We start from the raw sequence: 12,494 nt of genomic DNA, 5'->3' as shown, positions 1-12,494 counted from the left end.
CTGTAAATATCTGATGTGTTTTCAGCACAAACGCAGCTGTAATGTTCCTGCTTGTTCTGTACAGGTGTAAGAACATAATGGGGCAGGAGGAGATGGCTGCCGTTATACGGCCACCTAACCAATTGTGCTATTGTGTGTCTTTTTCGCTTACAACTGCGTTGTTGGTTAAGGGCTTGTAAGTGGGGCAGCATGTAGCCTAGTGGTTAGAGCGTTGGACTAGTAACCGTAAGGTTGCAAGTTCAAACCCCCGAGCTGACAAGGTACAAATCTGTCGTTCTGCCCCTGAACAGGCAGTTAAACCCACTGTTCCTAGGCCGTCATTGAAAATAAGAATTTGTTCTTAACTAGTTTAAATAAAGGTAAAATATATATATTTTTTAAAGTAAGCATTTCAATGTAAGATCCTACACCTGTTGTATTCGGCGCATGTGACAAATTAAAATGTGATTTGATTTGACATGGTACCGTGTGCCAGGTCCCTCCGCTGGTGTCCACTCTGTTAGTGGACTGTAACACGTTGGTTCCAGAACCCAGGTTGTAACGCAGCTGGACCAACCCCGATGTCAGGGACACACAGAAGAAGTCTCCTGTGGATGACATGGCCAGAGAGAAACAGAGGGATACGATGGTGATTAATGTTGTTGTCATTCTGAATGTATTTATATTATTAGCACGTTTCTATAAACCACAAATGACATGAAAACAGAGCAGAGATAGAATGGTTGTGTTTGTTCCTACCGGCCCGGGCACTGAGGTGCTGTGCTGTGTAGAAGACGATGCCCTCTGGTGACAGAGTCTGGAACTGCAGCCTGAGGTCTGTCCTGTGTCTGATGCTGACTGGAGGGAAAGACATCCAGGATGACTGGTTACCGCTGAAGAACGGGTCACTGATGGCCATGGCTGAAACAAACAAGAATGGGAGAAATTGAAACCTCATTAAAAAATGTATTAAATCATTTTAGAATATTTTTTCTTGTTTATTTGGTTCTGAAATTACTTTTGTTACAAGAACAGAATACAAAAAAATGGCTAATGTATCAAACATTATAAATGTTACTATGAAGGTTTATCTTCATAACACCAAGAAGAACCAGAGTAAATGGAAAATCTGTAAGATTTGTTCAGAGTTGTAGTGTAATTCTTATTGCTTTATATGACAACAATGTTATTGGATTTATCTGTATATTCTCAAACTCCTGTTCTATCAGATTGAAGATGAGAACATGTTGTACACAGTAGGTCTACTACAGTAATACATAGAGCCCTGTGTTTTGTATACAGTAGGTCTACTACAGTAATACATAGAGCCCTGTGTTTTGTATACAGTAGGTCTACAGTAATACATAGAGCCCTGTGTTTTGAATACAGTAGGTCTACTACAGTAATATATAGAGCCCTGTGTTTTGTATACAGTAGGTCTACTACAGTAATACATAGAGCCCTGTGTTTTGTATACAGTAGGTCTACAGTAATACATAGAGCCCTGTGTTTTGTATACAGTAGGTCTACTACAGTAATACATAGAGCCCTGTGTGTTGTATACAGTAGGTCTACAGTAATACATAGAGCCCTGTGTTTTGCATAATAACATCATAAAACATAGCCAGGCTGTATCACTACCGGCCGTGATTGGGAGACCCATAGGGCAGCGCACAATTGGCCCAGCCTCGTCGGGTTTGCTCTTAACTGACTTGCCTAGTTAAATAAAGGTTAAATAAAATGCGGTAAGCTTGGAGATAGTGGGACACACTGAGCTGTGACATTTATTTCCATCTCCTCTTTCTCTCACACAATGGCTTCTTTTTCTCTATACCTCTGTCCCTACTTTGCTTTCTGTCTGTCTGTCTGTCTGTCTGTCTGTCTCTCCTCCCCCCTCTATCCCTCTCTCTGGCTCTCCTCCCCCTCTCTCTGTCTCTCCTCCCCCCTCTATCCCTCTCTCTGTCTCTGTCTCTCCTCCCCCTCTATCCCTCTCTCTGTCTCTCCTCCCCCTCTATCCCTCTCTCTGTCTCTGTCTCTCCTCCCCCTCTATCCCTCTCTCTGTCTCTCCTCCCCCTCTATCCCTCTCTCTGTCTCTCTTCCCCCTCTCTCTCTCTCTCCTCCCCCTCTGCCCCTCTCTCTGTCTCTCCTCCCCCTCTATCCCTCTCTCTGTCTCTCCTCCCCCTCTATCCCTCTCTCTGTCTCTCCTCCCCCTCTATCCCTCTCTCTGTCTCTCCTCCCCCTCTATCCCTCTCTCTGTCTCTCCTCCCCCTCTATCCCTCTCTCTGTCTCTCCTCCCCCTCTATCCCTCTCTCTGTCTCTCCTCCCCTCTATCCCTCTCTCTGTATCTCCTCCCCCTTCTGTCCCTCTCTCTGTCTCTCCTCCCCCCTCTGTCTCTCCTCCCCCTCTATCCCTCTCACTGTCTCTCTTCCCTCCTCTATCCCTCTCTCTGTCTCTCCTCCCTCCTCTATCCCTCTCTCTGTCTCTCCTCTCCTCTATCCCTCTCTCTGTATCTCCTCCCCCTTCTGTCCCTCCTCCGTCCTCTATCCCTCTCTCTGTCCCTCCTCAGATCCCTCTCTCTGTCTCTCCTCCCCCTCTATCCCTCTCACTGTCTCTCTTCCCTCCTCTATCCCTCTCTCTGTCTCTCCTCCCTCCTCTATCCCTCTCTCTGTCTCTCTTCCCTCCTCAGATCCCTCTCTGTCTCTCCTCCCCCCTCTATCCCCATCTCTTTCTCCTTAATCATATTGCTAACTCTAATGCCTAACCATAGACCAAAAAGCTAATTTTAGTTTTCATGTTCATTCAATTTTTACAATATAGACAATTCTGACTTTGCAGCCGGCCTATCTAGTGGAAATCGTTCAGTTCTGCCCCAGGACAAGACTCATGACAATAAACATTCCTTCTGTTGGCCCTAATCCTTCAATATTTTCAGATCTACAATTTTTTAAAGCATTCTCACATCTGAGTTTTCTTGTTGTAGGTGCGCGGCAATAATGTAATTACTTATATTTGAAGATCTTCAATGTTTGTATATCTCTAAAGTCCAATCAAATGTGATTTGCCACATGCTTCGTAAACAACAGGTTTACAGTGAAATGCTAACGGGTCCTTCCCAGCAATACAGAGAGAAAGAAAATAGAGAAATAATAGAAAAATAATAACACAAGGAATAAATACACAATGAGTAACAATAACTTGTCTATTTACAGTACTGAGTAACAATAACTTGTCTATTTACAGTACTGAGTAACAATAACTTGTCTATTTACAGTACTGAGTAATGATAACTTGTCTATTTACAGTACTGAGTAATGATAACTTGTCTATTTACAGTACTGAGTAACAATAACTTGTCTATTTACAGTACTGAGTAATGATAACTTGTCTATTTACAGTACTGAGTAATGATAACTTGTCTATTTACAGTACTGAGTAATGATAACTTGTCTATTTACAGTACTGAGTAACAATAACTTGTCTATTTACAGTACTGAGTAATGATAACTTGGTTATATACAAGTGGTACCAGTACTGAGTAACAATAACTTGTTTATTTACAAGTGGTACCAGTACTGAGTAACAATAACTTGTCTATTTACAAGTGGTACCAGTACTGAGTCATGATAACTTGGTTATATACAAGGGGTACCAGTACTGAGTAATGATAACTTGGCTATAAACATGGGGTACCAGTACTGAGTAATGATAACTTGGCTATAAACATGGGGTACGTCCGGGTACCAGTACCAAGTCCATGTGCAGGGGTAGATTGGTAACCGGTGACAAGGCAATAGGATAAAGTGACTAGGCAACAGGATAGATAATAAACGGCAGCGTACGTGATGAGTCAAAAGAATGTATGCACCATAGAGAAGCTGCATGAGACCCTTCAGATCTGGAAACATTGAAGGAGTAGGGCCAAGTGGAAGCGTTAGGGCCATGGGGAAGGAGTAGGGCCATGGGGAAGGGTTAGGGCCATGGGGAAGGGTTAGGGCCAAGGGGAAGGGGAAGGGTTAGGGCCAAGGGGAAAGAGTAGGGCCATGGGGAAGGAGTAGGGCCAAGGGGAAGGAGTAGGGCCATGGGGAAGGAGTAGGGCCAAGTGGAAGCGTTAGGGCCATGGGGAAGGGTTAGGGCCATGGGGAAGGGTTAGGGCCAAGGGGAAGGGTTAGGGCCATGGGGAAGGAGAAGGGCCATGGGGAAGGGTTAGGGCCATGGGGAAGGGTTAGGGCCAAGGGGAAGGGTTAGGGCCATGGGGAAGGAGAAGGGCCATGGGGAAGGGTTAGGACCATGGGGAAGGAGTAGGGCCATGGGGAAGGAGTAGGACCATGGGGAAGGGTTAGGGCCATGGAGAAGGAGTAGGGCCATGGGGAAGGGTTAGGGCCATGGGGAAGGAGTAGGGCCAAGGGGAAGGAGTAGGGCCATGGGGAAGGGTTAGGGCCATGGGGAAGGAGTAGGGCCATGGGGAAGGGTTAGGGCCATGGGGAAGGGTTAGGGCCATGGGGAAGGAGTAGGGCCATGGGGAAGGGTTAGGGCCATGGGGAAGGAGTAGGGCCATGGGGAAGGGTTAGGGCCATGGGGAAGGAGTAGAGCCGTGGGGAAGGAGTAGGGCCGTGGGGAAGGGTTAGGGCCATGGGGAAGGAGTAGGGCCATGGGGAAGGGTTAGGGCCGTGGGGAAGGAGTAGGGCCATGGGGAAGGGTTAGGGCCATGGGGAAGGAGTAGGGCCATGGGGAAGGGTTAGGGCCATGGGGAAGGAGTAGAGCCATGGGGAAGGAGTAGGGCCGTGGGGAAGGGTTAGGGCCATGGGGAAGGAGTAGGGCCATGGGGAAGGGTTAGGGCCATGGGGAAGGAGTAGGGCCATGGGGAAGGGTCAGGGCCATGGGGAAGGGTTAGGGCCAAGGGGAAGGGTTAGGGCCATGGGGAAGGGTTAGGGCCAAGGGGAAGGGTTAGGGCCAAGGGGAAGGGTTAGGGCCAAGGGGAAGGGTTAGGGCCAAGGGGAAGGAGTAGGGAGGGAATTGGTACCGGCTGTAAGAGACAGAGGGCTATAGCCACAGTAGGCTATTATGCAATGTCATTCTCTAATTGAACCTATTGGCCCAGCCAGTTCTAACAGGTCACAGGTCACAGTGTACTGAATATGGATTCATTTAAATGAGCTCACCCCAGAGCCCAATGTTCCTTGGCAATTTGTACCAGAGAGCTATACTGACTGACTGGATTTGATTGAAATCTCATTAATATAACCACTGATGCGCTGCTCTGACTGCCAGTCCGGGATATAACCACTGAAGCGCTACTCTGACTGCCAGTCTGGGAGCAGGACTGCAGCTATAGTATCTGGTGGATTATCTGGTGGATTCATGTAAAAAATATACAGTACCTGTCAAAAGTTTGGACTCACCTACCCATTCATGGGTTTTTCTTTATTAGTACTATTTTCTACATTGTAGAATAATAGTGAAGACATCAAAACTTTGAAATAACACATATGGAATCATGTAGTAACCAAAAAAGTGTTAAACAAATCAAAATATATTCAAAGTAGCCACCCTTTGCCTTAATGATAGCTTTGCACACTCTTGGCATTCTCAACCAGCTTCACGAGGAATGCTTTTTCAACAGTCTTGAAGGAGTTCCCACATATGCTGAGCACTTGTTGGCTGCTTTTCCTTCACTCTGTGGTCCAACTCTTCCCAAACCATCACAATTGGGTTGAGGTCGGGTGATTGTGGAGACCAGATCATCTGATGCAGCACTCCATCACTCTCCTTCTTGGTCAAATAGCCCTTACATAGCGTGGAGGGGTGTTGGGTGTTGAAAAACTAATGGTAGTTCCAAAGCGCAAACCAGATGGGATGGCTTATTGCTGCAGAATGCTGTGGCAGCCATGATGGTAAAGTGTGCCTTGAATTCTAAATAAATCACAGACAGCGTCAGCAGCAAAGCACCCCCACACCATAACACCACCTCCTCCATGCTTCACAGTAGGAACTCATCAGACCACTCGGCGGCCTCAAAAAAAAGGTCTCAAATGGAGGCCGCTATTAAACGTTTCCAGCGTTGCAGGAGCTGTGCTTGCTTTGTTCCGGGACAATGTGGACCGCGCTGACTTTCAATGTAGCAACTGCTTGCTTGCGGAGGACTACAGGAGCGAAGTAGCTACTCTTAGCAAGCAAGTAGCAAACCTACATAAGCTACTGGGGAACCCACGCCCACCTACTTTTTATTTTTCTGCCGCTCTAGTCTGGTGGAAGTTTTGCCGCCGTGTCGACTCTCCACAGCCGACTGGACGGTGCTAGGCAGGGTTCCATCCCCGAAGTGATCTCTTCTTCCTTGGAGAACGGAGCTGTTCTCGACCCAACCAACCAGCCATGGAGGTACGTCACTTGCCGTGGAAGTCGAAGAAGGCGTCCTCTGGCAACGGGGGTGAGCCCGGAACTGACACAGACCAAAAACAGCTTTGCCGCCCTGGATCCAGAGGTTCCGGAGCCTTCGTCCTCAGTGGCTTCCCAATCAAGATCGGATCCGGAGGTACCTGCATCTTCGTCCTCGGATCTGTCTCCCTCTCCGGTGGCTTCTACATCGGGTTCAGATCTTCGGAGCTCCCAGCCTCACCAAACTGTGAGGCTGACTGAAAGACTGGCCCATTCAACATCACCAGCTGTCATCATAGGCAGCTCTATGGTGAGAAACATCTCGGTCCCCAAGGCAAAAGTACAGAACATAACAAGGGTGCTTTGACTGTTCTACCACAGATGCCGGGAGCTGACACTGTCGTAGTCCATGTGGGGTCAAACGACATCAGGAGGGGCTAGCTCGGAACATTTGAAAATTGATTTTAAAGAACTGATTTTAGCATTAAGAGACTCCAAAAAATGGCCAGTAATTTCAGGTCCAGTACCATCTTTGGGCCGCGGGTGTAAAAGATTCAGCAGATTGCTGACATTACACATCTGGCTAAAATACTACTGTAGCTCTGCTGGAGTCACTTTTATTGATAACTTTGACACCTTCTGGAAACAGAAGATACTCTACAGGAATGACGGAGTCCATCCAAATCATCTTGGCTCCTGGACTCTGTCCACGCATTTCAATACTGCGTTGGAACAATGACTGGTAAATGATCCAAGACCAGCTCAATTAATCCCTACCATTGTGACAATGAGTCGCCATAATGCTGAATGAAATGTACATGATTTTAGGGGTATTGGCAAACACAATGTAAGTAATTTAATTGATGTACCCCTAATTGCACCGAATACATCTGGTTATCCTACAGCTATTGTAAGCAGTAGTCATGAGCATATAAACCAGAGTTACACTGTTAGCACTGAGGTGGTGTGCAATAGTAGGAAGACCACTTTATGCAGCTCACTCTGCACTATCAACTAACTATCAAGCCCCCTTTACTGTCTCAAATAGCCAACCAATCAGCCTGTTACCAGCCCTTAGTAAACTTCAGGAAAAAATGGTGTTTGACCAGATACAATGCTATTTCACAGGAAACAAATTGACAACAGAATTTCAGCATGGTTGTACGGAAGGACACTCAACAAGCACAGCACTTAGACAAATTACTGATGATTGGCTGAGATAAATTGATGATAAAATGTTTGTGGGGGCTGTCTTGTTAGACTTCAGTGCAGCTTTGACATTATCGATCATAGTCTGCTGCTGGAAAAACGTATGTGTTATGGCTTTACATCCCCTGCTATAATGTGGATAAAGAGTTACTTGTCTCACAGAACACAGAGGGTGTTCTTTAACTTCTTCGATATAGGGGGCGCTCTTTTAATTTTTGGATGAAAAACGTTCCCGTTTTAAACAAGATATTTTGTCACGAAAAGATGCTCGACTATGCATATAATTGACAGATTTGGAAAGAAAACACTCTGACGTTTCCAAAACTGCAAAGATATTGTCTGTGAGTGCTACAGAACTGATGTTACAGGCGAAACCCAGATAAAAATCCAACCAGGAAGTGCCCCATTTTTTGAAAGCCCTGCATGCCAATGACTCCTTATATGGCTGTAGAGGAGCTAGGAGTCAGCTTACGTTTTCCACGTTTTCCCCAAGGTGTCTGCAGCATTGTGACGTAATTTTGACCATAAGAGACTACATCTACCAGGTGGTCGCTTGGTGTCCTCCGTCGCAATTATTATAAATTATTTTATTTGAATGCTTTTCTTGTTTTTGTGAAAATGTTGCCTGCTGAATGCTAGGCTTAATGCTATGCCAGGCTATCAATACTCTTACACAAATGCTTGTGTAGCTTTGGTTAAAGCATATTTTGAAAACCTGAGATGACAGTGTTGTTAACAAAAGGCTAAGCTTGTGTTTCAATATATTTATTTCATTTCATTAGCGATTTTCAAACGTTGCGTTATGGTAATGAGCTTGAGGCTATGATTACGCTCCCGGATACGGGATTGCTCGACGCTAGAGGTTAATGGAAGTCTCTCAAATATAATCCAGCTAGAATCAGGAATTCCCCAGGGTAGCTGTTTAGGCCCCTTGCTTTTAAAAAGTTTTACTAACGACATGCCACTGACTGAGTGAAGCCAGAGTGTCTATGTATGTGGATGACTCAACACTATACACGTCAGCTACTAGACTGACTGAAATGACAGCAAAGAGCTGTAGCAAAGAGCTGTAGTTAGTTTCAGAGTGGGTGGCAAGGAATAAGTTAGCCCTAAATATTTCTGAAACTAAAAGCATTGTATTTGGAACAAAACACTCACTAAACCCTAAACTTCAACTAAATCTTGTAATAAATAATGTGGAAATTGAGCAAGTTGAGATGACTAAACTGCTTGGAATAACACTAGATTGTAAATTGTCATGGTCAAAACATATTGATGCAGTAGTAGCTAAGATCTGTCTATAATAAATTGATGCTCTGCCTTCTTGACAACACTATAAACAAGAAAGGTCCTACAGGCCCTAGTTTTGTCTCATAACAGGGCAGCACGGCTGGCCCTTGGATGTACACAGAGAGCTAATATTAATAATATGCATGTCAATCTCTCCTGGCTGAAAGTAGAGGAGAGATTGACTTCATCATTACTTTTATTTATGAGAGGTATTGACATGTTGAATGCACCGAGTTGTCTGTCTAAACTACTGGCACACAGGTCGGACACCCATACATACCCCACAAGACATGCCACAAGAGGTTTATTCACAGTCCCCAAGTCCAGAACAGACTATGGGAGGCACACAGTACTACATAGAGCCATGACTACATGGAACTCTATTCCACATCAAGAAACTGACGCAAGCAGTAAAATTAGATTTAAAAAAACAGATAAAAAAAAAACTTATGGAACAGAGGGGACTGTGAAGGGGGAAGGAGTAGGGCCATGGGGAAGGAGTAGGGCCAAGGGGAAGGAGTAGGGCCATGGGGAGGGGTTAGGGCCATGGGGAAGGAGTAGGGCCAAGGGGAAGGAGTAGGGCCATGGGGAAGGAGTAGGGCCAAGGGGAAGGAGTAGGGCCATGAGGAAGGAGTAGGGCCATGGGGAAGGAGTAGAGCCATGGGGAAGGAGTAGGGCCAAGGGAAGGAGTAGGGCCATGAGGAAGGAGTAGGGCCATGGGGAAGGAGTAGGGCCAAGGGGAAGGAGTAGGGCCATGGGGAAGGAGTAGAGTCATGGGGAAGGAGTAGAGTCATGGGGAAGGAGTAGAGCCATGGGGAAGGAGTAGGGCCATGGGGAAGGGTTAGGGCCATGGGGAAGGAGTAGGGCCATGGGGAAGGGTTAGGGCCATGGGGAAGGAGTAGGGCCATGGGGAAGGAGTAGGGCCATGGGGAAGGAGTAGGGCCATGGGGAAGGGTTAGGGCCAAGGGGAAGCGTTAAGGCCATGGGGAAGGGTTAGGGCCAAGGGGAAGGAGTAGGGCCATGGGGAAGGAGTAGGGCCAAGGGGAAGGTTTAGGGCCAAGGGGAAGGAGTAGGGAGGGAATTGGTACCGGCTGTAAGAGACAGAGGGCTATAGCCACAGTAGGCTATTATGCAATGTCATTCTCTAATTGAACCTATTGGCCCAGCCAGTTCTAACAGGTCACAGGTCACAGTGTACTGAATATGGATTCATTTAAATGAGCTCACCCCAGAGCCCAATGTTCCTTGGCAATTTGTACCAGAGAGCTATACTGACTGACTGGATTTGATTGAAATCTCATTAATATAACCACTGATGCGCTGCTCTGACTGCCAGTCCGGGATATAACCACTGAAGCGCTACTCTGACTGCCAGTCTGGGAGCAGGACTGCAGCTATAGTATCTGGTGGATTATCTGGTGGATTCATGTAAAAAATATACAGTACGTGTCAAAAGTTTGGACTCACCTACCCATTCATGGGTTTTTCTTTATTAGTACTATTTTCTACATTGTAGAATAATAGTGAAGACATCAAAACTTTGAAATAACACATATGGAATCATGTAGTAACCAAAAAAGTGTTAAACAAATCAAAATATATTCAAAGTAGCCACCCTTTGCCTTAATGATAGCTTTGCACACTCTTGTCATTCTCAACCAGCTTCACGAGGAATGCTTTTTCAACAGTCTTGAAGGAGTTCCCACATATGCTGAGCACTTGTTGGCTGCTTTTCCTTCACTCTGTTGTCCAACTCTTCCCAAACCATCACAATTGGGGAGACCAGATCATCTGATGCAGCACTCCATCACTCTCCTTCTTGGTCAAATAGCCCTTACATAGCGTGGAGGGGTGTTGGGTCATTGTCCTGTGGAAAAACTAATGGTAGTTCCAAAGCGCAAACCAGATGGGATGGCGTATTGCTGCAGAATGCTGTGGCAGCCATGATGGTAAAGTGTGCCTTGAATTCTAAATAAATCACAGACAGCGTCAGCAGCAAAGCACCCCCACACCATAACACCACCTCCTCCATGCTTCACAGTAGGAACTCATCAGACCACTCGGCGGCCTCAAAAAAAAGGTCTCAAATGGAGGCCGCTATTAAACGTTTCCAGCGTTGCAGGAGCTGTGCTTGCTTTGTTCCGGGACAATGTGGACCGCGCTGACTTTCAATGTAGCAACTGCTTGCTTGCGGAGGACTACAGGAGCGAAGTAGCTACTCTTAGCAAGCAAGTAGCAAACCTACATAAGCTACTGGGGAACCCACGCCCACCTACTTTTTTTTTTTCTTCCACTCTAGTAGCCGGACACCGCTCTGTTCTGGTGGAAGTTTTGCCGCCGTGTCGGCTCTCCACAGCCGACTGGCCGGTGCTAGGCAGGGTTCCATCCCCGAAGTGGTCTCTTCTTCCTTGGAGAACGGAGCTGTTCTCGACCCAACCAACCAGCCATGGAGGTACGTCACTTGCCGTGGAAGTCGAAGAAGGCGTCCTCTGGCAACGGGGGTCTCCATGGAGATGTTGAGCCCGGAACTGACACAGACCAAAAACAGCTTTGCCGCCCTGGATCCAGAGGTTCCGGAGCCTTCGTCCTCAGTGGCTTCCCAATCAAGATTGGATCCGGAGGTACCTGCATCTTCGTCCTCGGATCTGTCTCCCTCTCCGGTGGCTTCTACATCGGGTTCAGATCTTCGGAGCTCCCAGCCTCACCAAACTGTGAGGCTGCCTGAAAGACTGGCCCATTCAACATCACCAGCTGTCATCATAGGCAGCTCTATGGTGAGAAACATCTCGGTCCCCAAGGCAAAAGTACAGAACATAACAAGGGTGCTTTGACTGTTTTACCACAGATGCCGGGAGCTGACACTGTCGTAGTCCATGTGGGGTCAAACGACATCAGGAGGGGCTAGCTCGGAACATTTGAAAATTGATTTTAAAGAACTGATTTTAGCATTAAGAGACTCCAAAAAATGGCCAGTAATTTCAGGTCCAGTACCATCTTTGGGCCGCGGGTGTAAAAGATTCAGCAGATTGCTGACATTACACATCTGGCTAAAATACTACTGTAGCTCTGCTGGAGTCACTTTTATTGATAACTTTGACACCTTCTGGAAACAGAAGATACTCTACAGGAATGACGGAGTCCATCCAAATCATCTTGGCTCCTGGACTCTGTCCACGCATTTCAATACTGCGTTGGAACAATGACTGGTAAATGATCCAAGACCAGCTCAATTAATCCCTACCATTGTGACAATGAGTCGCCATAATGCTGAATGAAATGTACATGATTTTAGGGGTATTGGCAAACACAATGTAAGTAATTTAATTGATGTACCCCTAATTGCACCGAATACATCTGGTTATCCTACAGCTATTGTAAGCAGTAGTCATGAGCATATAAACCAGAGTTACACTGTTAGCACTGAGGTGGTGTGCAATAGTAGGAAGACCACTTTATGCAGCTCACTCTGCACTATCAACTAACTATCAAGCCCCCTTTACTGTCTCAAATAGCCAACCAATCAGCCTGTTACCAGCCCTTAGTAAACTTCAGGAAAAAATGGTGTTTGACCAGATACAATGCTATTTCACAGGAAACAAATTGACAACAGAATTTCAGCATGGTTGTACGGAAGGACACTCAAC

The 12,494-nt window shown here is 46.4% G+C and overlaps 1 protein-coding gene across 1 annotated transcript in view; it reads right to left on the bottom strand.

Annotated features, from left to right (window-relative positions):
• eys (EGF-like photoreceptor maintenance factor) overlaps positions 1-12,494 on the bottom strand; it is a 193,233-nt gene that overhangs the window by 1,932 nt on the left and 178,807 nt on the right. The window contains exons 12-13 of the mRNA XM_090181729.1: positions 739-900; positions 466-587 (exon numbers count right to left, since the gene is read on the bottom strand). Of these exons, the coding sequence (XP_090037855.1) occupies positions 466-587; positions 739-900 (284 nt within the window). The remainder of the gene's footprint in view (positions 1-465; positions 588-738; positions 901-12,494) is intronic.

The sequence above is a fragment of the Oncorhynchus mykiss genome, chromosome 1 (assembly GCF_057628025.1).
Source record: "Oncorhynchus mykiss isolate SJ-2025 chromosome 1, ASM5762802v1, whole genome shotgun sequence".
Lineage (NCBI taxonomy): Eukaryota > Metazoa > Chordata > Actinopteri > Salmoniformes > Salmonidae > Oncorhynchus > Oncorhynchus mykiss.
Note: the sequence above shows the minus strand (reverse complement) of the source record. Positions and strands in the feature narration are given on the sequence as shown.